The 27,117-nt window shown below is 35.8% G+C and overlaps 1 protein-coding gene across 6 annotated transcripts in view; it reads left to right on the plus strand.

Moving 5' to 3' along the window:
* Positions 1 to 27,117, plus strand: part of EFR3A (EFR3 homolog A) — an 82,322-nt gene that overhangs the window by 39,462 nt on the left and 15,743 nt on the right. For 5 of the 6 annotated variants that reach the window (XM_068672671.1, XM_068672670.1, XM_068672669.1 and 2 more), the window contains 11 exons: positions 6,465 to 6,602; positions 11,890 to 11,968; positions 12,881 to 13,016; positions 14,676 to 14,840; positions 16,123 to 16,237; positions 18,152 to 18,203; positions 21,077 to 21,249; positions 21,727 to 21,802; positions 24,784 to 24,945; positions 26,077 to 26,208; positions 26,725 to 26,792. In XM_068672671.1, coding sequence (XP_068528772.1) covers positions 6,465 to 6,602; positions 11,890 to 11,968; positions 12,881 to 13,016; positions 14,676 to 14,840; positions 16,123 to 16,237; positions 18,152 to 18,203; positions 21,077 to 21,249; positions 21,727 to 21,802; positions 24,784 to 24,945; positions 26,077 to 26,208; positions 26,725 to 26,792 — 1,296 coding nt within the window. The remainder of the gene's footprint in view (positions 1 to 6,464; positions 6,603 to 11,889; positions 11,969 to 12,880; positions 13,017 to 14,675; positions 14,841 to 16,122; positions 16,238 to 18,151; positions 18,204 to 21,076; positions 21,250 to 21,726; positions 21,803 to 24,783; positions 24,946 to 26,076; positions 26,209 to 26,724; positions 26,793 to 27,117) is intronic. The other variant, XM_068672667.1, reaches the window with a different exon arrangement.

Consider the following 27,117-nt stretch of genomic DNA (forward strand, 5'->3'; position numbering starts at 1 on the left):
AGTATAAAACCATGCCAGAAATTGTATATCCATGTTCACTTTTTAAGAACTGTAAACTCTGTTTTTGTAATATGATGTGTAGATTAGTAAGCACAAGTTTGTAGGTAACTCAAATGATTTTTTCCAGTTATATGTATTAAAAATTGAGGGTTTAATTCCTGCTGAGTCATCAATAGCAACTGTCTTTTCTGTCTACAACAGTACTTAAGTTGAAGATTGAAAATTTCTTGATATGTAGGCACATATTTTCTGCTCTCAATAGCTCCTGGGCATATTTACCTGCCAGGTTTGCTTTCAGAAAAGACATCTGTAATAACTGATGTTAAGGATTATGTCAGTTTCCTTACCTTACATGGACAAAAATAAAGTGACATTTTCTATTGCATTTGTGCCTAAACACTATGTAGGTGTAATATATGGTTAATGATAGCACTGGGAATTTTCTACATATCAAAACTAACTTGAGCTGTGCAAAAAAGCTTAAATGTTTTTGTCATGTCCAACCCCCTACCTACTCCAAAACTTGCCAAGTAGGTTCAGCAGACTTCCTATAACAACATGCTTTTCATGCTTTCTTATGACACAGCTTCTGGAATCCGTCAGATTTTTCATTCCGCAGCTTTACTTTTCTTTTATTCCTGTGGCTCTTCTCTGAAGTAAACTTTCAAACTAAATAACTGAAATTGGTATTTGTCTGTCTGTGCATTCTGTAGCTATTTACTGCATATAACTTGGGGCCCACAAAGTACATGCATAAATACCACTTTGATTTTACATCTGAAGAGAGATCTGAATAAGAGCCAAAGGTTTCTGAACTCGCTCTTTGAATAAGTTTGCCTTTGCTTTCTCTTAGAAAGCTTCTAGATACCCTTTCCTTCATTACCCTTCACAGTGCCTCCAAGCATACTTTATAAACCTTTATGAAGTCAAATTAACTACTGATGGGAAAACTGACTCAAATGGGATTGGGATCAACCACTTACAGCAGATGAGTTTATATCTACTGCAGAACTCATTTTTGTCATTTGTTGAGCAATGCAGTGGTGGTGGTAGAAAAACAAATCTGTTAAAAAGCAACTGTTAAGTAAGTATCTGAACTGGCTTCTCAAAACTTTTCCTATAATGCACATTCAACAGAAGAAAAGACTAATGGTTTTCCAAGTGGCAAGTAGGGGCCTCATATAATGCACATATGACAGAAAAGCTGAAAACAATATTTATAAATTGTTGATCTGCTGGCCTTGAATGAAGTTAGAGAATTTCTCATTTTGTTTTATGTGACTTCATATTTGTGGAGCACAAACAGAGGCGTCTTGAAGAGTAGGAGTAAGAAGCATATTGTTCTAGCAGATGGAATCAAAGCATTATGTGAGAGAGCAGAAATTCTAGAAAATACCCCCTACTGAAGTTCATAGAAAATAACCATTTTTGGTTAAAGCTGAAGCACACACATTGAAACTTTACCTTAAATATCAGTGTAATTGTTACTTGTGGAACCTTCAGAGCTTAACTTAATATTCTGAGAATGTGTCAGATGAGATGCTTTTTTAGTTGAAGATTGAATATTTAAACACCATTTTTAAAAGGCAGTTGTATTTGTGGTTTATGTGTTTGCATGTCTGAATGCATATTCTAGTGAGGTGACTGTCAGACAAATTTGCTTTTGTAACATATTCTAAAAATCAGACTGCTTTTTTTCTTAGTTGCGCTTCACTCCCATCTTGTACTGCAAAAAAAATGTAATGCATATTGCAGTATAAACCTGAAAGACTCTTCTTCTGCTTTACAAGTTTTCTAGAAGATTCAGAACAGTCAATTACGTCCGTTTATACACGTTTCTAAAGTGTGGAAGGGATGGATGAAATGGAAAATTGAAAGGGTGTTTTCAGTTAGTTTGTAGCATATTCTTCACAATAACTACAAAGCTAAAAGTGTCAGCCTTATTTAAGGCATAAGGACACTTTAACACTTGATACAGACTTAAGGGTATATTAAGAGGATTTAAACATAATGTTCATATAAATTCTGGTTTAGAGGTAGATTAGAGTGTATTTTTTTCTCAGGGTAAGTGAAAAACAACTGTGAATCATAGTTGAACACTTCTGTAGCTATTCTGCTCAAGTTTTCCTTAATGTATCCCATCCCATCTCAGCCTATGCTGGTTTTGTGGTATTAAAGAACTCTCAGCTGTGAGCTGTTGAGTTGCTCAGATCCAGTTTTAGTCTGTGCTTAGATGTTTGCTGTAGAAACTTCTATACTCCAAAATGACCCTCCTTCCAGATCCTTGTTGCCACATTTTCTTAAAGAGATTACCCCCAAGAAAGTAAGTAGGACAGATGAAGGGAGTAGTCCTTACCCATTTCATTGCAAAACGCACCTCGTACTTTCTTTATTGAGGAAAAACTGCTTTTAATTGAAAAATTTTAAAGGGTCATTTTATAATCTTTGTCTTTCATTTGTTAATGACGGAATATTTATCAGTGAGAAGTACTGAGAGCTAGCTGCTGTTAAGACTCAAAATGAAAATGTGATCCCTACAATGGAAGATCATTTTGAGCTTCAAATGGTTAGAATGCGCAAATCTGAAGTCTGAGATTTTAGACCAGGAAGATTGGTTTGCAATTTTTTCCTCTAACCTTTCTGAGTAAGACTCCAAGCAGTGCTAAGAAGTCCCCTTCTGTGGAATTGCATATACAAACATGCAGAAAATAATTTATTTTTACTGCCTTTTAACTAGAAATCTTCCACGTTAGCTCTGTGTGTTCTGCAGTTTGCTGTCTTTTTTTTCCCCTCTCCTTTTTCATACTGCTGTGTTCTAGAGAATCTGTGTCAAAACAGCAGTGAGCATGACAGTTATCCCTGCACTCTCATTTGTATCTCCTCTGCTCTGAGGAGGATGCCCATATGTCTACACCAGAGTCTAGGCAGCACAGGGGAAAAAAAAAAAACAAAACAAAACAGGGAGATTGAGGGGCACAGCAGCTGGATAAAGCTGCCGTTTAAGTGGTGTTCATGGTGGATTATATCCAGATTTTCATGCTTTTTGCAATTCTCATCATTGTGCGTTTTTGAAAGCGTTTCTCATTACTTAACTAACAGGGTGCCTGGGGCTTTTCTTATTATTAAAATCTGAGGAGCTAGCAGTACTATTGTAACTTCTGAGAATCTGACCTTACTGAAGGCAACAGATGTTGTTTTTTGTTTTTTTTTATACTGCAACTTTTAGATTGCAGTAGTCTTGAAATACTAGGAGATCTTTTCCTTACAGGGGATCTTACAGCATACAGATGTTACATGCTAATTTGACTCACAGCATCTCAGTATTTAACTTTTTATAATGTTCTAATGCTGTGGTGATGCCAGAGTGAATATTGCATAAGCTGATGCTTAATGAATGTTCTTCTAAACATACTTAACGTGCAAGCTTGAGCTGCAGAACTAAATATGTTTACGACTTTAGTGTACTGATTTCTGCAGTCTTGAAAAAAATAATAGTAATCAAAAAAAACATTTCCTAGTGCATAAAAGCATAATTTTAATGTAGGTGAATGAATTCTCACTTAAGTTTCTAGTATGTATTTTGTGGGAAAAACAAAAAACAAACAAACAAACAAAAAAACCTTGTGCCCTTGCCAGCTGTAGGTACAGCAGTTCTCAGTAAGTTCTATTTCACCTTAAGGGGAACCATTTTCTTTCTTCCTATACCTCCTATTTATGAAATGCTCAATTTAAATGAAACATTGGCAGTAGCTTAATAGTATGATGTGTAAAGCACTTAAGTTCAGAAATATATTTCATTTGCCTTTAATTTTCTAAAATAACTTAGGTCTCTGTGTGCAGAGGAGGGCACTTGGGATAGGCAAAGGAAAAGAAACAATAGCCAAAAAATAATAAGCATCATTATAAAGGCTTGTATCAAAAATGAGAAGTGTCAAATGGAAACTTTCCTGGAAAAGCTCCATCATTCACTGCCTATAGTGCAGGTGCCAATTTTACATTTTGCAATGCAAGAACAGGCTGTTACCTTCAAAAGTCAGTTGTAGAATTTGGGCCTCGGCTGGTTTTAGTTTGTCCAAGACACAGCATGGCTACTCCGGTTTTGCTTCTTGTGTCTATATTCTCTAATTCAGTACTCCTACTCTCTTTGTACTGTGTTGATTTTAAATGGTTGACCTAATTCCCAGTCACCAAGAGAAGAGAAATAATTGCAAACGGCAGTGTTTGAACTTCAAGAAAGCTTGGTTATTGGTACTGCCAGTAGTACAAAACATTAAAACGTTGTTTTTTACTGCAGGATTTATGTTGTAAGTTAAAACTTACGTATGAAATCAAGTTGCTATTTGCTGATTTTAATTCTTTCATAATTTAAAAGAATTTCTATTTTGGATTAAGGCATTCATTGGGGGTATTTCAGTGCCTGAGGAAATAGTAGCTCTGGTAATAATAAATTCTCTTCACATCCATAGCTTTTTCTCTCTCTCCCATCATGTTATCATTTCTTACTGTTCTTTATTATCAGTAAATTTTCTATGAGTGAAATAACTGTGATATTAGCACCTTATAAAGGAAGATCACAAATTATTTCAGTCATTTAAAGGACAAATTTCCCTGCAAAACTTTGTGTAGATAACACCCTTCAAGCTGTATTTTTCTGATGCAGTGCTTGATGGCCTATTTTTGGCATTGCTGTTATTTATTTTCTGACTGAAAAAGTCAGTTGCTATATTTTTTACAATAATCCAGTAAGGGACGGGAGAATTCTCCTTCAGCAAGTTATAAACACATAATGGGGAAATTAACATCGGTATCTTTATCTTAATATTTCCAAATATAGAAATCTATATTTGATATACCAGTCTATGTTACTGGTAACACTCTATGTGATAAACATAATCTGCGTGATAAACATAGTCCAGTTGCCCAAAAGTATCATAAAGGTCAAGATTCAACTCGATAAAGCATTATGTTTAAGTAAGGTGAAACATTAGAGCTTTGTGTACTGATGCAGACTCTAAGAAATAGATCCTCTGCTTGCTTTTGAGTCCTTGTGGTGGGTTAGCCCAGGCTAAAGGCCAGACTCCTACCCAGCTGCTCTTTCACTCTCCCTCCTCAAAAGGACAGGGAGAGAGTAGGATGGAGAAGCCTTGGATTCGAGATAAACACAGGCAGGTAACTTAATTTACCAGTTACCGTTATGGGCAAAACAGACTTGATTTGGGGAAAAGTAATTTAATTTATTGCCAATTAAAAGTAGATTTGGCAAGTGAGGGATAAAACAAAAATAATAAAAAATAAATAATAATATATAAAGAACTTCTTGTTCACGGTCACTCCTGCACCCTCTCCCCCAGCTGGGACAGAACACGACTGTGCTCAGCCCCCCCAGCCCCTCTCGGCCACCCTTCCTCCTCACCCATGGCCCTGCTCTAGCGGGGGGCCCTGCCCTGGGCTACAGCCCTCCAGGAACACCCTGCTCCTGCGAGGGCTCCCCACGGCCACAGCTCCCTCAGGAAATGTCCCCCTGATGTGGCGTGGGCCCTCCCCGGGCTGCAGGGTGGAGATCTGCTCCAGCGGGGGCTCTGCAGGGCTGCCAGGGAATCCCTGCTGCCTGTGGGCCTGGAGCCCCTCCTGCCCTCCTCCTCCTGGGGCCTGGGCCCTCTGCTGCTTCTCCCTCGCCCTGGGCCTCCTCCTCGGCCTGTGCCCGCTCTGCCCTTTTGGAAATCTGTTTTCCCCGAGGTGTTGCCAGCTGGACTCAGCTGGGCCCTGCCATGGGGCCGTTGGAGCCACCACAGAGGCCCTGCAGCTGCAAGCCAGCACCTGGGCATGGGCACCCAGCACAGTCCTCTCCATGGTGATGTTAGTCACCTTCTAATTGATTGTCCCCTAATTTCTATATTATCTAGTTAGAGGTAACTGTGTGGGTGACAGTGCTCTAATTAGTTTGATCAGCTTTTTTTTTTTTTTTTTTTTTTTAAACTTGCAAGCCATCTGTTTCTGCAGAAGTATTAAGAGTTTTATTTAACACCCACCCACACAGTATGGATTCAGTAGTGGGCAGGTGAATGAGATCATTAGTCTGAACAAAATAAAATTCTGCACATCTCTTGTCATGGTCTTCGTTTCTCACTTAAAATGGGCAGTATTTAGTCAAAATACAATGAGTAAGTAGTCACATCAGTATTATTAGCCATTGTTTTTGCCAGTTACATATTTACTAATATAGTGCACAGTACTGGGTAAACATGAAGATCTATATGGTCCTGGTGTTAAATAATAAAATGTTTTAATCGGAGTTCTGTTTTTTAATGCATATTTGTTACGTATGCGTGTTGATTCTAGCCTGGATCAACAGTTTGACAGCGGACAACAGTGTTGCAGTGAATGTTGTAGAACCAAGACAATGTATGTTAAGGAAGATGAATATTAATCAGCAGTAACTTGAATGTTATTTTGTCTTATTTCAGCAGAACTGGCCTTCCATCCTCTCCTACAGGAGGAGAGAAAGAGGAAAATCCTGCTCTGCTGGCTGAAAACTGTTTCAGAGAACTGTTGGGAAGAGCCACCTATGGAATTATGAACAATGCTGTCAGACCAGTTTTTGCGTAAGTTGGAAATTCATGGAAGATCTTAAGAGACTTTCAGATTTCATCCTCTAATTATGTTATATTAGTTCCTTCCTTCTTTTCAACCTTTAGGATTCGGCTAAGTTTTTCATATTTCTTCAAAACTTTACCCCTTTTTTAAACTCATCACTTGTTGACTCTCTGTTAACTTGAAGATAGTAAGGGAGAAATGTGAGTCCCATTCTGCTGATTTCAGAAGTGTAGTATAATGATTGGGATGGGTTGTTGCCACAGCTAACATTTCTTTATAGTGAGAAACTGTTCCTAAGTATTGATGACTGTTGCAGTCAGTAAGAAAGAAACCAGGTTGCACAAAGGAGTATTGTGCTCAGATTAATAAAGTTAAGATTTCTACTTTCTTGCGTTTTTTTCCAAGACCTGTTTTGATATTCTGTGAAGTATGTTTTTAACATCTTAGTTACCAGAGAATGGCAGATGTGTACACAATATGCACATTATACACAAATGCACCTACAAATTTTTGCTGGTATGTCAAGTCCAGCATCTTTCTGTTTTGTTCTTTGCATTTTCCCAGTTGTAGCCTTTAAAAAAAGTGTGTTACAAAAAAAGGCTTCAAACATTAATGTAACTTAAACCTGCATCTTTCACCTCTGCTAATGTCTTCAAAGAAGACATCTCAGCAGAAATCTTTGCAGGAAGCTACAAGCACAGTGCTGCTACTTCCAGGACATGTCTTTTCCTGGTCATGAGGAGGGCTGCCTGGTCCTTCTTGTAGACCTTCAAAATACTCATCTGTTATGGGAATACCTGCTTTTAGATGGCGTAGTTCTTGCTACAGACTCTAAGGATGTGATTCATACACTGTAAGACTTTCAAGCTATTGAAAGCTATTTTCAAGTTACTACTATTAAGCCCAAACAGGAATGCAAACTGAATGTAGGGAAGCTCATTTACTAAATCAGGGCAGAAACCTTTTGTAACTACTTGTTATTCTCGCAAAAGTATTGAATGTGAAGAACCATGCTATTATCCTACTTCCATGTGCATCCATTATACCAGTCCAATAAGAGTTTAACTATTGCAAAGTTGAGTTTTATAAAGTTTCTGTGCTTTCTTGCACTTCAAAATTCACAGCACCTCCAGAATACCAGCCCAACAAAGTGAACTAAGGTACTAAGGTACTAAGCAGCCCGAATGGACTATTTGGAACTATATTGCAGCTGTTTTCTTACTGCTTGCACGTTCTTCTTAGGGATATATTCCATAACTTTATCAGGACATGCTGTCTTGGAAAGTCTTTGTCTTTTTTGGTTGCTATTTTTCTGGTCAATTTCAGGAAGAATAGCCAAATAAGTACATCTTTTTATAAGTAACTGCCGTAAAGTTTTAGTGTTTGTGAGGAACAAAAGATGTGAAAAATGAAGTTTCCAAGCTCTGCTTTTCCTGAACAAAACCCTAGTGCTCTATCTAATCAGCTTCACTTTGTGAGTGAGCAGAACTGTTAAAAAAGAAAATTTGATAGTCAGACCATTGCACTTTTATCTGATTTGAAAGAAATGGATTTAAATATATTTATATGTGATTAGAAAACGATTTCCTTTAGCAGTTTTCAACAATTGAAAAACTTCTTAAAAAGCGCTGGGAATAAAGATTAGGCCACTTATTATGTTGATAGCAATGAAGATGCAGGTTCAATTCCTCACCTGAAGGCTTGCTTCATGTAGCACTGGAATATTAGACACGTGTTTCTTCCATCATGAGGCTGAATACATTCCAAGATTGAAGGATTATAATGAGTAGAGTTGAAATCTGAAGTCTCGTGGTGTGGGTTTAGAATGACCTTTGTTCTCCTTGCCTTTGGCAGAAAATCTCTATGGTTATAAGTTTCTCTATGTTTATTATTTAAAAAACTTCAAAATATATTTTTTTTAATGAAATCTGAGAGGCCTATCTGGTAAACTGCTTCAAAACATTTGAAAGTTTTCTATTAATAAGATACGAAAAAATGTATTTTATGTCTACAGTCACGAGTTACAAGAAATTTAGCATGAATTTGCAATGGTGAATAGATGAGGCAGGTCCAGAGGGATACAGAAATCTACTAAGACAAACATCTTCCCAAGTATAACAAGTTACACCCTGCTCATTTCACTGTATTCTTGTGCCAAATCATCTGTGCAAGGGTTTTGAATGTTATCAAAAGGCTGCTCTTTCGTGCTTGTTCAGAAGACATGATGTATGACATTTCGTTACATATTTCTATACAAGCTTCAGTTCTGCTTTCTAATCAGCAGTATTGATTTATCATTTTTTAGTGTAAGGATTGCTTTCATTGGTGCCTGTTAATGTGAGTGAATTCAGGATCTGTTAGTGGTTCTCACTTCATAAAATAGTTATTTGCACCAGTGGTTCTGCTGTTGCTTTTCATTTGGGAAATCTAATAGTGCACATTTGCTATGTACATGAATCAGGTCTTAATGGAAGGCAGGTTTTGACATTTGTTAACCCACCATTAAAATGTTTTTCAAATGTTTTTCAAATGTTTTTCAGTTTTACTCAGATAATCTTTATTGAAAGAACTAAGATTGGGGAAAAAATAGGCAAGATGCGACTTGATTTTAACTAAACTAAACGTGTCATGCTGCAAATGTCATCTGTGGTCTTTTTCAAAACCATAAAACTACATTAAATACACTGCCTGCATTATGACAAATAAAACATATCACCTACATGAATCTAATAATCCTTTTCTTTGAAGGAAAATTCCAGTACAAAAAGTATGTTGTCCATTCAGCTATTACATAAAACATTATCTTAGGCTGTCTTCTTCCCCCTGCTGTCTTCCCATCAGTTCAGCTACCTGAAGCAGCTAATGTTTTGCCTTTCTGGAAGAAGAGAACTGTATGTCTTGTTTTGAGAGGGAAGATGCTTTTAAACGAACAAACAAAATCAACCTTGATTTAAGATGTAGTTGACCATAATCTGTTTGAATTGACCTTTGGGACAGATAAAGATGTGCTGCCAGGTGTAACAGAGAACACATATGAACCTAAAAGATCAAAGGATCAGTTCCAGTCAGAAAAAGATGTGCGGAATATGATGTTGTATTTGATAAGACAACAAGAAAATAGGTGAGCTAAAATATGCTGTCTCGTACAAGTAATGATGGACCCTACTTGAATGGTATCAGGGAGAAAAAAGACATGAATAAACATTGATCTGCAAAACCTTGAAGGTTAAAAAAAGGTAATTTTGTTTGTTTTTCTGATGCCAAGGTAGGATTAAATACACTTCTGTGTTTGGAATGTACACAGAAAAGGTAGCCATCCCCAACAAGCAGTCCAATTTAATAGTTAGAAATGCAAATACATTATTATCTTGTAAGGCCAGCTTGAAAATTACACCTTTAAAATTCTTGAAAATCTTACAGATAGGGATTTGTATTAGAGCTATATAATATGTCAAAAAGACAGTACATTTTCTGAGCTCTACAATGGACTGACAGATAATCCAGGACATGAGAGGGTGATTCTGCGGCTGCCGGTTTAATCAACCTTGAAGGAGACCTGTGTAGGCTGCTGGGTCACTAGGCTGGCAGCAGCTGCCCACTGAGTTAATTGAGACCTCCAGATTCTAAGTAGAGTAAGTTAAAGCATCCTGTCAACCCCTCTGCGTTCAGAGTGCTTACTTCTTTCACCTGTATGCTTTCAATTTTGTTATTCTGAAGCATCATTAGATACTTCTTATGGGCTTTGGGAAAGGTCAAACCAAAAGTGATTCAGTAGCTGATATACCTATTTAGAAACATTGCCTAAATTCAGTTTCTGTAAGAAAGTTTCTGTTGATGTTGTTTAACCTAAATCATCCCGATGAAAAAGTATCCCTAATTGCTTTTTCCAAATTTCTTTTTTTTTTTTTCCAAACTTAAATTCTTCAAATTTCATATTTAAATTCTTCCAAATTTAAAAAATGCACTTGCTTTTATCATGCTTTTCCGTATCTCCTTTTTGGAAAAGCTGACATGTGCCCTACTCATACCTTTCAGCACAATGCTTAAGCTGTATTTCCTGTCCTTGCTTGTAACTCTGACAAAGTTTTTAGTCAGTGTTTGCTTTCACATTTAAGGAAAAGCAGGAACATTTATTGTTCTGATTTTGTTTTGACATTTCTTGAAGGTAATGTTGTGACTGAAATGCTTTGGAATTACATGGAAATACACAGAGAATAATTTTTTTAATTTTTGGTTTCCAAATGTATTATTCATGAAACCTCTTTGAAAATGAGAATAGCTCTTAGGGTCTTTTCTGGATGTAACATTCATCTTTTTGTGACTCCTGATTGAAAATAAATTCTTTATCTTATTTGAACTATAAGTTTGTCAAGGTACAAACCACCTCTTAACCATCTTCTTCAATCTTTTCATATAAATGTGCATGTAATACCATGTCCATTTTTATGCATGCACTTTGAATGGAAATGGTATATTCTATATATCCTTGGTATGACTAAGATTCCTTACATTTCTGAAAGCAGAAGATCACATTTGGTTATGGGAGTTTGTGTTACAGCCAAACGTTTTGTTATTAAATACTAAACCTTGAAAACAAATTATTTTCTGAAATCCCAGTTTTCTCACTTAGTTAATAAGTCATTGTTTAGAACCTACATGTAAGGAAATAATCCCTCCGAGGTGAACTTTTAGTAAGCCGTAAGGGCAGACATTTATTATTGTACTGGGCTTATGTGGCAAGGTTTTGCTGGTTTGGGAGCTGAAGGGTGGGTATAACTGGAGGAGGCTGCGGCCCATGGAGAGCCCCCACAGGAGCAGGGGGTCTGCGGGGAGCTGCTGCCTGTGGGAAGCCCATGCAGGATCAGTTTCACAAGAACTGCATCACGTGGGAAGGGCCCCATGCTTGGATTGGAGCGAGGGCAGAAAGTGAGGATGAATCTGCATTTCCCTGTGCTACTTAAGCCTTAAGCAGAGGAGGTAGAAAAGGATGGAATGGGGAGGGTGAAGAGGAGGGAAAGGTGTTTTTAGTTCACTTTTAGTTTTCACTGCTCAAGTCTGTTATCAATAGGCTATAAATTACACTGGTCTCACTTATGCTGTTCCTGTTTTGCCTGTGAGGGTGAGCGATCTCCCTGTCATTATCTCAATTTATAAGCTTCATATTTTCTCCCTCCTGTCCTTTTGAGGAGAGGGAGTGAGAGAGTGGCATGGTGGTGCTTAGCTGCCCATCGGTGTTACACCACTAGAGTTATGCATGTGGAATGTCATTATTTCAAATCTTTTTTTTTTCCATAGGCATTTAGACCATCATAAGCTATGGGATCCCAACGAATTTGCTGTTTCCTGCTTCAAAATCATCATGTATTCTATACAGGTAGGGTTTTTTCGGGGTGTGCTTTCCTCACATACACATTTTGAGTACACGGCTTAAATGCTTATTTCACCACAGTAATGCTAGATAGTAGATTAAGTCAATGAATCCGGAAAATCCTTTTGCTTAATTCCTTAATCTTAAACTTTTCAAATAATAACTTCTGATTGCAAAGCATAACTAAGTTATCTGATTTATTTTCAATTAATGTATGCTTGCAAAAGAATAAATAAATTATGGAATGCTTAGTTGATGGTATTGTGGAGGTCCCTCAGCAAGCTCCTGAAGAAGGAGCAGGATAACCATACTGCTCTGGAATTGTGCTTAGTAAATAAATGTCTTAAGTTGGCCGTGTCTACATGCCAATACAGCTGTACTGTTCTTACAACCCAAGAAACACACTTCATATAGAGCTGTGCTGCACTGATATATTTTTTTATTTTTTATTTTTACCAGTGGACAACTACTGTTGTCTGTTGCAAAGCAATCAAAGCCTGACTCTTGGACTGTGTAAAGCACAGACACCCAAAAGATAAAGTCATGAAATTACAGCTTTGTAAAAGAAAGACAAGTTTACTCAGTGTTTGTATCAACAATGCATTCTGTAAGATAGCTAAGTCCTTGAACTGCATTTAGTTGAATTAAATAGTATGTCATACATCCCCTGTTCTTGCAGACACTTCTAGGTACCTGAATACCGTAAGCATTTATGTGTTGGGCTACGTGGATCTGTGTGGCATCATGGGTTATGGTAGTTTTGTTAGTCCTTATTTAATCTTGAATTGGAATTTAAACAAAGTTGTAAGAATGTTGTAGAATAGGAACATGGTGGTGACTGTAGCTGAATAGTGTATGAGTTTATTCTTTAATTAAGTCACAGATAAAGCTTTTTTCTCATTTTCTCTTCTTTAATAGGCACAGTATTCCCATCATGTAATACAAGAAATTCTCAGACACCTTGATGTTTGCAAAAGGGATTCACCACGAGTTCGTGCTGGCATTATTCAGGTTCTTTTGGAAGCAGTTGCAATAGCAGCTAAAGGATCAATAGGTAAGTCTTACTAAAATAATGGCATCAGCCAGAGGATAGATTTGAGGGATGGTGTTTGTTTCTGCTTTGTTTTCAGACTAATAAAAAGATGCATTTTGGAGAAGGCTTTGTGTATGTTAGTTTTTTCCTCTGTGTGCTGATAAAACTTGCTTGAAATCTTACTCCATTTATAATTAATTAAATGTTCTTGGTCGTTTGACTGCTAATGGATGTATAATCCTTTGCATAAAAAAAAAAAAGTAGATTTATTTTTACAGCCTTGAGAAAGACAGAAATTTCTTCTTGATAAGAAGTCGCAAAGTCTTGAGGGAACTGTGTGTGTCTACAAGAAGTCAAGACAACTGCTGCTTTGCGATACAGCTGATATAAGAGGACCAGTAACAAAGGCATTGAGAGTAGAATGATCTTGCAGAATTTTACCTTAGTAAATATGAAGCAGCTAAAATAAGGTGGATTACATAATTTAAGGTAGTATAGTTCCACAAAATTAGAGAATTTTTTCAGATCTGTACACACGTGTACTTCTCTGCTGTTGTTTTTCTCCAGTCTTAAGCTGAAACATTATTGCTTTAGTTCATTAACTTGTGTCTGAGGTAGACTCACAAGTACAAGACCCACTTAAACACAGAAATGAAACTTGTGAAGGCTTTTATCATATTATGAGAAGAGCTCGTTATTTGATCCAATAAATGGAACTGGAGTTTAATAACTGGAACTGGAGTTTAATAACTGAAATTCAGGGGCAAGCTCATACAGTTTAACCCATTACAGTTTAAGCCACATACCATTTCTATGTAGAATTTCTGGTGATTTGATTCCAACCAATAGTGAAATACCCACACAGCCACTTGCTCACATCCCTCTTCCACAGGACAGGGAGGAAATAACAGGAAGGTGAGAAGTCTCATAGATCAAGATAGCAACAGTTTATAAGTGAAGCAAAAACCGAATGCACAGGCAAAGCAAAGGAATTTATTCATTATTTCCCATCTGCGGGCAGATGTTTAGCAAGTCTCTGGAAGCAGGGCCTCAGCATGCATAACATAAGTTATGTGGGAAGACAGCTAGCATACCAGCAAATGTCACTCCCATTCCTTCTTCTCTCCTTGAGATTTTCTGGCTGAGCTCGAGATTGTATGGTGTGGAATACCCATACCAAAGGGGTAATTTTGGTCAGTTTGTGTTGGCTGTCTGGGTTGTATCTCCTCTCAGGTTTTTTTTTTGCATACCCACAGCCTACTCACTGTTGAGACAGAGTGGGAAAAAGAAAAAGCTTTGGTGCTGTGGAAGCACCATTGACCAGTAGCCAAAACACTGATGTGCTATCAACACTGTTTGAGTCAGAAATCCAACGCACGGCACCACATGGGCTGCTATGAAGAAAACTAACTCCATCCCAGCCGGACCCCATACAACTTGATAGTAATGGGTTGTGCACATGCACGTGATTGTGTTTCCTGATTCTGAAGTAACTTCTAAAATACCAGGATGTAGGCACACTTCAAAAGCTTATCTCTAGGCAGTATCCTTCAAACAGTGAATTTCGCTTGTTCTATGGTTAATCTTATTTCTCCTGAAAAAAAGACAAACTCAAAAGGCTAGTTTTCATTTTCTTAAGGCATCTTTCCCTTGATGAGTGCAATTGTGTGTTGTTTCCAGGTCCAGCAGTTCTGGAGGTTTTTAATACCTTACTGAAGCACTTGCGCATCAGTGTTGACTTTGAATTGGGCGATAGGCGCAGTTCAGCAGGAAGTGCCACTTTCAGCACAGCCTCCAAGGAGAGTGATGAGAGGATTGTCCAGAATGCTATTATTCAAACAATTGGTGAGTAATGAGGGTATCACAGGCTCACTTTTTAGGTTCTTCCTCCCACCCTTTTCTCAGCAAGGAGGTACTAAAACAGACCTTGAATTGGAAAGGAATAAAGGTGAGTGGTATCTCTGTATTTGCGTCTAAATCACAGGCTCACTTTACAGAATTGGCTTCTGAAAGACTGTTCTTACAGAGCAGGCAGCCAGGAAGCTCAAAGAAAATTAAAATGCTGGTGGAATTGCAGTAAATGCATTAGTTCCATTATTATGTATCCATTGAAATATATACATCATTCTGTACCTTCGGTACAGCTCTAATACTAGTCTGTTCATGAAAATAAGCTGGCAAGTTGTATGAAGTAATGCAGTTTTGGAGGTACTACTTGAAAGCTTGTAGAAACCAGTGTTAAAACACAGCAAGAGTGACATCCAGTGGCCAGTTGTGTTACCATGACTTAACTGTAGTACTTCTGTCATGGAATCATGGAATGCCTTAGGTTGGGGAGAAACCCTTTTATGCACAGCACTCAAAATGATAGCAAGTGTCTGTAAACGATTTCATAAAAATAGGCTCCCTCATTTTTTTCAGATTTTTCTCTGTTTAACGATATATATTGCAGTGAATTTATGATGTCTGTTTGCAGTGCCCTTTGCATTCTTCCTCCTTCTTTAAGTATCTTAAATTCTATTCCCTAGGCTGTATCTTTGCTCATTCCTTCTAGCTTTCTGGAGCAGTAGAAAATATGTAGTAGACTGTTTCTCACTATTACAATAAAATTCAAAGTTAGTTAAAATATATATTGTCTCTCCAATTCTATCACAGTTGCATTTACACTATCTCATAGTGATAATCTCAAAGTAAAAATAGTTATAAACCTCTGAGATCTGTTAGCAAACCCATGCTATTTAATGGTGTCATGAGAACAGACTAAAGTAGTAACACTGTGTTCCACAAGAAACACTTAAAATTCCTCACTAGTTACAGGTAAGGGTTGACAACTTCTCAATGATACATGTAAGAGGATGAGATTAGAAAATATTAAAATTCAAAGAAGAAACTGTCATGAAAAGACACTGTATGCCATTAAGTAGAAGCGAACATGTGAATATTCTGCCCTAAAACAAATCATAGTTTATTTTGAAAGATAGACCCAGATAGAATAAACTTCATATTCACCTATTTTGACTTTAAAAATTAATTCTTTGTATAAATAAGTTCTATCTTTCAAAGAGGCCCTGTATTTCTTTTTTTGGTCTGTGAATTCAGCCTTTTTTTTTTTTTTTTTTTTTTTTAGGATTTTTTGGAAGCAATCTCCCAGATTACCAGAGGTCAGAGATCATGATGTTCATTATGGGAAAAGTACCTGTTTTTGGGTCAACTTCACAGTCACTGGATACAAGTCACCTTGGGTTTGTATGAATTCCTATATTTTTGAATTTCTAATTAAAAACATAAATTTTAGAATGCTGAATAAGAAGTAGGGGGGGGAAAAAAAAAAGAAAAATGAAATGCAAATTCTCACTTATTGGGGGCTACATTAAATGCCACAGAGAAACAAAACAAGCATAGCATCATCAACATGAACTCAGTCTTCAGGCATATCACTAATAGAAAATACTTGATTGAAATGCAACTTATTTTGCACTAAAATATTTTTGCTCTCTATATCTTTACAAATATTGCTGAAATTACCTACTTAATGGCCTGTCAATTCCATAACTTCTTAAATGTGTATTTTCTGAATGAGGGAAATTGAACTCTGACTACATTTTTTCAAATAGCTGTGTAATTTACTCACAGGTTTTGCTTTCTTTTCATTCTGCATAAACTGATTTCACATTAAGAAATTGTAGAAATTACAGTGAATTTGTGTCATTTTAGATTTACCTTTTTATTAAGAAATAGGTTTATTACAAGAGTAGCTTTTTCCTATAATTAAATAGCTGCCATACTAAGAAATAATACTTTTTTTGTTTGTTTGCTTGTTTTTTTCTGTAGCTTTAATGTTAATGTTTAAAGCTACTTTTCCTTAATAGGAGGAAAGTAACTGAAAGGGTTACCTCTGTTGTGGCCAGGTATGCATGGATACTTTGTACCACATATCCTTTTCTAGCAGTCTGATATCCCTGCTAGCTTTAAGTCACTCTCATTCTTCTTGTTTCTTGCTAGTTTTTCATATACTTTAAAAATAAAAAAATAAAATACTGTGTCCCTGCAGTATGAGCAGTAGTGCTCCATAGAAGACAGAAATCTGGCTGTGCCAGGCACTTAACACGGAAGGCATTAGAAATACAGATTGATTTAGAATTTTGTACTTGGACTATCAGTTGCAGGGGGAGAGGAGCCCCCCTACAATTTTTCCTTGTTACTTTTTGTAAACACAGGACTGAGCAGTATGGTGTGTATATGTCATTCTGAAGAAAGGCTTTCTGACTGATGGTAGTCTTGCATTACTTACCTGGAAATTTGTTCTCTGCTACACAAAACATTTGACTAATACTGCAAGTGGGTATAGCCAGGGTTATAGCCAGTGGAAATGGAATTTTGTACTGTTACGCAGGAACCAACTTTTTACTGGTAGAGGCTTGCTCTTCTCTTACACTGTTTGGTGGACAAAGGGGTTTGCAGATTAAGAGTGTATCTTTTTTACTTTCTTGAAAGACTGCTTTTGAATAGAACACTTTATTCCAATTACACTTTTATTTTGTAAGATCTTGCAAGAGCAGCACAATGTGGCTGTAATACCGATAGTTATTTAACTTCTTTTAGTACCAACGTTGGAACACGAGAAGAGATTAAGAACTGGTTAACTGTTGTTTTGCGTGGCTTCCTGTGGTTTCTTTCATATTTTTGTCTTGCTGATTTTGCAGATTACTTTTTTTCAAACTCAAAGTTTTGGGAGAAAAAATGTTCTGGTTTCTTAATAGAACTCAATTACATTTTAAGTCTGAAAACGTTCTGAGCACTGATGCCTATGAAAATAAAGTCAAGCATGTACCAATTGAACGCTTTAGATACATGGAGATTTTAAAATGGAACATGAAGATTTGAGTCTGGTTCACATGTATCATTTACTATTGTTTCAGTCGTGTATGTGTGTTCATTATTTAAGGTATGCTGTAAGTGTCCCTTTCAAAAATGCTTAGGTACTGCACGGCATTTCGAGATATTTTCCTCTTACTTCTGGCCATCCTGCGTCCCATCCAAGACTACTGTATTCGCTTGTCAAAAACAAAGTGGCTTGAATGGTGTTATAGATGAGTAGAATAATATTTTGAAGCTATGCAAAGAATTGATTTTCAACTTTTTTTTTCCAATTGTAGGGATTTGGGAACTAGGAGGATTCAAATCATGTTATTGAGGTCTTTACTTATGGTAAGCCTTCTGTATTCAGTATAAGCATGCAGTGTTTTATTTTATGTGTGTATTTATACATATAAGTACAGTATTTCAAATTTGTATTATGAAATTTAACGTATGTTTGTATTAAATAGATCTGTAGTTCTACAGAGAAAAATTGTGACAGCGTTTTCCCAACATGGGTTAGAAGCAGATCAGGAAATATGCCTCCATCTCTTAGAGCGCTTTAGTGAGTATCAGTTACAATTAGATCTGCAGATCCAAAAGAATATCACGAAGTAGGTTGAGCTGACTTGTTCTGCTAGCAACATTAAAGTGAAATCACTTGTCTCTGGCATTAGAAAGGCTGTAATTAGTAAAATGACTAGCAGTTTTAAATTGTGGGAATGGATGCCTATCTTCAAGGCTTTAGAGCCTCAGGCACTATTGTTCTTTCCTTCCTAGTATTTCCCAAATTTCTCGTAAGCTACAATTAAATGTTTTATTACAATTACACTTTTCAAATGTAAACCTTCAAAGAGTATTTCTGAAAATTGCTGGTGTCATCTTTGAAGCATTTTATGAAGGACTAAAATAAAGAGAAACACCTTCTGGTTTAAAGAGACAATTTATCCGTAGTTCTAATGCAGGTTTTACACAGATATTATCAACGCAAGCGTGTACCTGGAAGGGTGGTCACTAGTTCTTCTTTCAGCATTAACAATGAACAATGTAGAGAGATGTTCTTATTTAATTCACATAGAATTTAGCAGTGCTTAACTCTGTCCATTGTGTTAGATAGCATTATCTTAGAGATTTAGGTCTGTCAACCTCTTTTTAAAGATTCCAATTAGAACTTAACTTGTCAGGAACTTCCTGAATGCTAGTTTTAACCCTAATACTGACACTTGTGGTCTTGGCAATAATGTTGATAGAAAAAATCTTTATTGCACTGGTTGCAGTAAATAAATAAAAATAAAATGACAGTAATATAAAAAAGTTGACGATAAAAGAAATTGTTTACGCAGCCTTTTTTTCCCTCATAATATAAATGCCACAATTCTCTTGGTTTATTCAGTAAAAACAAGGTATGTCCTGATAGTAAGATTCAGAAGTAAGTAGTATATGAAGCTCTTGCTTGTAGAATCCTGGCCTATTTTGTTACAGAAGCTGAAAACTGCTTAGTGACTGAGGTAGGGGAAATAGTATGAAGAACCGTTTCCTTACTAAAACTGTAGAATGCCTTCTGGGAAAATAAGCTTCTATCCCTGCATCGCCATGAAATTTGTGCATGGTGTTAAGCAAATCAGTTAAACAGTTCTTTGCAGGTCAGAATATGAAATCCTAGACTCTCTTGCAGAAGAGCTGAGCAATCACAGTTACAATTTAAAGACAGAAAACATATTAAAAAGGACCTCATAGGGTCATATTGCATGCTGTCTTCATTTAAGATAGAATCAGCTATGTCTAAACTGTTTCTGACAATATTTATCTAACCAGTCTAAAAATTCTATCCAATTCTATCCAAGAGCTGTTGTAATTGTTTGGGATGCCTGCAAGTAGGCTGTGGGGGATCCAAATTTTGCATATGGATGGATTTGAACGCTTTTGTTGATGAATTTTGTTTCATATCTTCTTGTAGCGTACAAAAGTAAAATCACATCACTGCACAAAGATCTGATAGTAGATGTTCTGATGAGTAATGAGTTACTCTGATATTGATAAATATTGTCAAAAAACAGTGGAAGGAATTTGTGTTCAAAGCAGTTTTTTATTTCAGTTTATAAGGTGTGGACTGCACACATCTTAAGCACCTAGAAGTTGCTGAATCCTGACTGTCCTGTGTGCTGAACTGAGCACTGTGCATCATCTGTTATGTACAAAAAAGTAATGCTTCATAACACGAGTTCGTCCAGCATACACACAGGCAGACACCTTAGTGTTGTATAGGCAATTGAAATCTGGCACTTCATATGAACTTTGATTTGCAGCATTACTGTTTGTAAAATTAATAATTTTCCATTTTAATAAAGATTGATCAGATTCCTTCCTGTGGCATTGATAATGCCCTCCTGCTCCTTTGCCAACCAATTTCCTACCTATTCAGTTACGCTGTAGGAATAGTGCTTGCACACATTTGCATGTAAAAGCGGTAATAGTATAGAATGTATGCAATGAAGATATAATTATGTAGTCTTAAACATATGATTGTTTTTATTATAATTAATTTTTGGATTTAACATCTACTTCAAGAGATAGAAACCATTTAAACATTTCTGACTGCTATAAATGTATAACTGATTAATATATAATTAGTTATATTAAAGTTAACTAACTCTTCATTATATATCTGCAAATCTTGTTTTAGAGAAAAAAATGAGGTAAGTCAGCATTAGCGTTAATTTAAAAAAAATACCACTGTAGCGGATTTACAAGAAAATGCTTTTTCCTTGGTTCCTTTTTTTTTTTTTTTTTTTTTTTTTCCAAAAAACTGGTAAGAACTGGTATCCATAAATGTTTAAAATATACGTATGGGGCTTATAGGGCTTGATTTCCCTCTCTCTCTCTCTCTCAGAAATTGTTACCTTCATTTTATGCCCTGCAAATCACTCTTGTTATTTCTTATAAATTTGATAAATAGTTACTTTATTTTTGCTTTTTAAGTGTTGACAGAGTAGGGATCCTAAGAAATACCACTAACACAGATGAGTGTGTTCATTTGAACCTGAGTATTAAAGTCCGTCCAAATCTGTAGTGAAGTTAGGAATTTTCAGAACTAATACAGTACTTCTGGTTGAATCCACTTCTCAGATGCCAGCCAAGGCCTGCTAAAATGTGAGTGACAGCTGCAAGTAATTTTCATACTGTAGTAATGACACATACTAATATTCAGCTTCAATTATGAACAGGTAACTTCAGGATACAAAGCAACGACGATAACTAATGCACTTCCTGCCCCATTTCTGGACCCATTGTTGTCTCCTTCACTCATGGAGGACTCTGAGCTAAGGCAGCTGGTCTTGGAAATACTGCATAATCTCATTGATCGGCATGACAACAGAGCAAAACTCAGAGGGATACGGTAATACTTCTTTGTTTGCCATGGTTCTACATTAATTGAAGTTCTACTTTAGTATCTGAATTATAAGTAATATTGATTTTTAAATATTTTTCCAAATATGAAATGTTAATGTACTGTTTTGATAAATGCACAATGCTCTGTATCGTTTATTAATGGAAAGAATTTTACAGGTAAACAATTCATGATACATTAAAAGACTGCTCCAGTATCTGAAAGTTTAATTGACTTTGTGACTGATTATCTGCTTTGTGGATAACAGACTATGGTACTTTATATACAGGAAAAAAAATATCTGTGGTTGTCATAATTATGTTTATGGTTCTGCCTCTTCAACTGAAATCTGAATATCATTGTTAAACATAAATATAATTAAAATGGAAATTGCTTCAAGATTTGTTTGAATAGTTCATTTATTTCATGTCCTCTTCCCCTTTCAACTTTTTTTTTCCTGAAACGGTATCTTGGTTTCCTTTGTAGAATAATACCAGATGTTTCTGATCTAAAGATAAAACGAGACAAAATTTCAAGGCAAGACGTCAGCTTCATGAAAAAGGTAATAGAACAAAGCTAACTGTTCCATCTAGAAAGAAGATGAAGTAACTGAACCACTATCTTTGCTTTTCTTCAACTTTTTTGCAGCAAGCTGAATATATCAGTATCAAGTGATTTTAATTCTAATTAGTTTCTTGAATGTTGAGGACTCGTAGGTACTTCAGAGATGGTTCCATGGAATAAAATTTTTATTTATGTCTTCCGTGGAAATCCTTGCATGTGTGAAATTAGAGAAGTGTATATCTAAACTATGGTTCTGAAAACCTTTCTCTATAGTTAGATCCCTGTGCTGCATTTCTTTTATCCTCAGTATGGTCTTTTCATACAGATTCAATTCTCAATTCCTTAGTTAAAACTCAACTAAAATAAAAACTCAATTAACAATAGTAGTTGCACTTATTTTCGTTGTATTTTCATGTTTAATTAAGAGTTCTTTAAAAGCCTTAGCAAAATGTCTTGTGTCTTCTTCAAAGTTAACATTACTTCGGACATAAAAATTGAACCTCCTTACAAGGTACTGTTTTTTTCAGGATATCGTTCCAATTGATTTCTGAATATGTTTGGTTCTAAAGAAAAACTGATTTTTTTTTAGATGATATTTATGTGGGTTAAAATTACTTCCTTATACTAATCACTTTACTTTCTACAATGTGTTTAGTTACTAATGTGCTCTGTTATTCCTGAATGTAGCTTATCTGTGCGGTTATATTTGTAAACAAAAAATACAGATTCCTGCAGTGAGTGGAAGCAGGCCTTAAAAATGTTTATCATTGTCACCTGCCTGAGATGATATTAGTTTCTCACAGCTGTCCTTTGCTGCATTCCTTTTGTTTTCTATTAGCTATGAAATAAAAGATGCATGTCTTCAAAGTATAGATGTGGAAGTATAGGGTCTTCAGTGTATAGACTCTGAAATAAGTAATTTTTTAACATTAAGTAAATCTTTGTTAAATATTCTAGTTAGAAAAATTGGAAGAATTGATATTTAATTTGTCCAGAGGCAAAGATACTATTTCTATATAACAGTATGCAAAATAGTTGTGCCGCTTTCAAGTAAGTTTGCAAGGTACGCATTCTTGCTAGGTTAGTACAGTTGTTATTCCTTGCAGTATATTTGTCCCTGTTCTGAGTAATGTTGGAATAAGACTAGTATAAAGAATACTCCAACATTGGCAATTAGTAGTAATGTGTCTTTTTGAAAAATGAATTACATTGGAATTCATCAATACAGTACCTTGGATTTACATCAATCAGTTTGGGTAAGCTGCATATACTGATTTTGCTAGCATACAAATTTTAATTGCCAAACTAAGTATTTGACAGTTAGTCAAGTTAGTTGACAGTTGACCATTAGTTAATGTTCTTATCTGAAAAAGAGGGCAGGAGAGGAAAATAGACTCTAATCAGGTTAAGAATAGATTATATGGTCTTCTAAAAGTGTTTTAACCCTGTGGAATTACATCACTTAATTATTTGTGATACTGTTTTAGGTGCGTATCATAAACCTGATTTTACATACCCGGTTTACATCTGTAGTCTATTCATACCAGATTATTTGTGTAATCAAAGGAGAAAGATGAGTCCATTGGACTCCAGAAGTCCATTGAGATCTGAATGACCATCTAGGCTCATTTGATATTTAGTGGGGATCCCACAGCAATTGTGTATCAAACTTAAGAATTTCAGTATCTAAATTCAGGTAGAATTAAACCAGACATAGGAAAAAAGCTCTTTTAATCTCAGTCTGCCTTCTCAAAGGAGACTCCTTCTGTCACTTAAAGATTCTAACAATAGCCATTGTCTTATTAGGGAAATGTCAAACCTCTGGCATTTTGTTATCTTTTAGAAATACTACATGGACTGCATTATACATTTATTTTCATATAACCATCTTTTTTTTTTTTTTGCTAATGAATGAATTATTTCATTACTTTTATTTTCCAAATATACTGTCCATTATAGATCTAACCTCTTAGCTGTCTTTATTTCACCATTTTGTGCTCTGGTAACAGCTCCATGTTTCCTTCCTTTGAGTAAAAAATTCAGTTGCCCTTCTCCTTCTGAAGCTGAATTATTACTTTCAGAGATAAAGCATCAGTCTTCAGATCTTGAAAATTATCTGTCACCTGAAATAGACCTGTATCCTCTACAGATTAAGAATGCTGGAATGATCTTAAGCAGTGTCTTGAATACAAAACCTGCTTCTTAACCTGCCTATCTCTATTTTCATTTATTTTAGTAGTTGAATTAATAGTTTTGTTACAAAACTTTGGTTAAGCACAATGCTAGGAGGAAATTAAAGTCACGTTTGTATTTGAGGGTCTTTGATTAGATAACTTATGTTCTTCATCAGAGTTCCATATGTGCAGTGGTAAGTGAGCCTTGTCCATCTTCTCAACCCCCCTTCTAGAAGAAATTTTTTTTAGTTTGCTATTCAAGAAGACCTGCTTAATGCACAAATTTGGTGTCTACACTAGAGAACATGCATAACCCTTGTAGCTCCTCAGTTACGTGAATATGCTTGAGGATGTTTCAAGATCTACTTTTTATTTTCTCTTTTTCATAAACAGGCTTTTTTCTTTTTTTTTTTTCTGAATATTTCAGTAAGAAATGAATGTCAGTGTCTGACACAGTGTGGTATTCATGTGCAGTTCTCTGCATTATCTTGCCCATCTGTGAACTTCTACAGAAAGTAGAACAGTACTGTGTTTTGAAATAAGCTGCTGTCTTTATAGTAAACTAGTGGTCTTAGTAGTTTTCATGTACTTGTTTGTCTGTGTGTGTTTTACCTATTTTTATTTTTTTTCTAATTCTGTATCCAAAGTGATCTGTCATCAGAGTGAATTTTAATAATTCCGTATCCAAAGTGATCTGTTATCTCCTTGGAGAAGGGAATTGCGCTGGATGACATTTAGATATAATTTCTAACCCAAATTCTTCTGAGATTTTAATATTTGTTTTCACTTTCTTTGTCTTTCATAGCATGGTCAGCAGTTGTACAGGCACATCTACTTAGGCTGTAAAGAAGAAGACAATGTCCAAAAGAACTTTGAGCTGCTGTATACATCTCTAGCTCTTACCACAATTGAACTGGCCAATGAAGAAGTGGTTATTGACCTCATTCGATTAGCTATTGCTCTGCAGGTATGAGTCTGAACTTGTGCTGGGTTCACTGACTAAATTTATGTATGTGAATAGTTCTGTTTGCATGTTGATACTCAGACTGGAAATCATATCACTCAGTCCTAATATGATCAATCCATTGAGCAAGTATACTTTATGCATAATGTTTATTAATGGTGAAGCTTCAGCTAATCAGTTTTGTTAAAAACTTCTACAGCATATTCTCTTCATCAAATTTAGCAGATGCAGAAATCTGCTGAAACATTCTTTCCAACCATTGTTATATTCATTAACAGATTTAGAAGCTGTTTTTATAACCTCGTATATGTTCTCACCTTGGAAGAAAGCTCTTGGTTAATTGACTGGAAACTTATGTCAAAGCAGGCTAGTTAATCTTACCTATACTAAAACTATATCAGTGTTGAGAGGCTTTACTCTTTAATATTTCTTTTATAGCATCAAACAGTATTTCATTCTTGCATCCAGTCTTCAGTGAAACTTTAAAAAAAAAAAAAAGCTATATCTATTTATCTAAAATCAAAGCATTGCAAAAAATATTGTGTGTGCCATGAAAATTTGATAAGATTGCATACTGTGTTCTCAGTTCATTCTCTGTCACTAGCCTTATTACCTAATGTGCACCTGCATTGTGAAACTTCTGAAATGCAGAGTGCATCCTTAGTTTTAAAATGTCACTGAACCTGATCCTCACTTGATGAAAATGATGATAGGAATTTGACTAGAGCAAAAATAATACCATCTGAAAAACTGCAGAAATGCTAATAAGCATTAAATAATTCCCTTTATGCTATTGTATCCATGACTCACAAGGATGATTTCTATTTTTAAGATACTGTTCCTAATTTTCCTGATCAGCAGGTAGTCCTTCTGGAAGTTGCACAGAGATACAAGTCATTATTATACTGTGTTCTTTCTGAGAAACAGAAGTTTGAGTTCAGTAGATTTATTTCTATTGATAGGGGTTAGATCCTGAAGGATTGAAGACTAGGATTGTGAGGTGAAAGGTATTAAATGCCAATTAATACCAGATAGTCATCATAAGTCAGCTAGTGTTATTAGTACTAATGACTTCTATGCTTTTGGGACAGCCTGTTAACTTTGGAGGATGTAACGCTGTCCTCTGTGTTTCAGGACATTGCCATCATCAATGAGGATAATCTACCAATGTTCAATCGTTGTGGTGTCATGGCATTGGTTGCAGCATATCTAAACTTTCTGAGTCAGATGATTGCAGTCCCTGCCTTCTGTCAGCATGTCAGCAAGGTAACGTGTAATTAAGTAATAAGTCATTTAGTGTAGTAAACATCCTATTAGGTAAGGAAGTATATTCTTTCAAGTAATTGCTTGTGTTCTTGATCTCTGGGTATTTATTCACCAACATTGTTCTTTGCCTTCTGTCATCTTACCATCTTCCATCTTACTTGCTGAATCTTAAACTTATGCAGAGAATTCTTCTGTCACCATATAGCATTTTTGTTTATGCTACCATATATGATGAGCTAAACTGCCATCTGGGGTAAGACTTTATAGCCTCACTGGCTTTGATAAAACAGTACTGATGTAAACAAGACCATGAGAAACAGATTTTTTGTCTAAAAGGGTGAGTGCCACAATACTTTCTCTGGTTAAGAGAAAATTCTAAAAACCTCAATTTTGATGAGGTAAATATTAGTGAAGGACTGATAATCTGCTACAGTAAACCTATTTAAGCAGCTTAGTCATTGGATATGTTAGGTGTGGAACTACTCTATTTATACTATTTGTCTTGGCTTTTTTCAGGTCATAGAAACTAGAAGTCTGGAAGCACCTTATTTTCTGCCAGAAACAATTTTTAAAGACAAATGCAAGTAAGTAGATATAGAATATAAATTAATGAACAGTAAACCACTTCTTATACTAGAAATTGCGTATCATTGAAATTTGTATGTGAAAATTATCGTGTTAAATAGTGTTCAGGATAAGCAGAAAAAAAAACAAACAATCATTAGAAGGCTATATGAAAAGAAGAATCTGATTTTTAGACTTCTTTTACTGTGGTCAGAGATAGTTACACCAAGCACCATATGATGCAGGTGTAAGTGTTAATGTAGCAAAATGAATTTCCACAGGATTGCAGAATGTGTGAGGTTGTAAGGGACCTTTGCAGGTCACCTGGTCCAAACCTTGTTCAAG

The sequence above is a fragment of the Anas acuta genome, chromosome 2, assembly GCF_963932015.1.
Source record: "Anas acuta chromosome 2, bAnaAcu1.1, whole genome shotgun sequence".
Classification (NCBI taxonomy): Eukaryota; Metazoa; Chordata; class Aves; order Anseriformes; family Anatidae; genus Anas; species Anas acuta.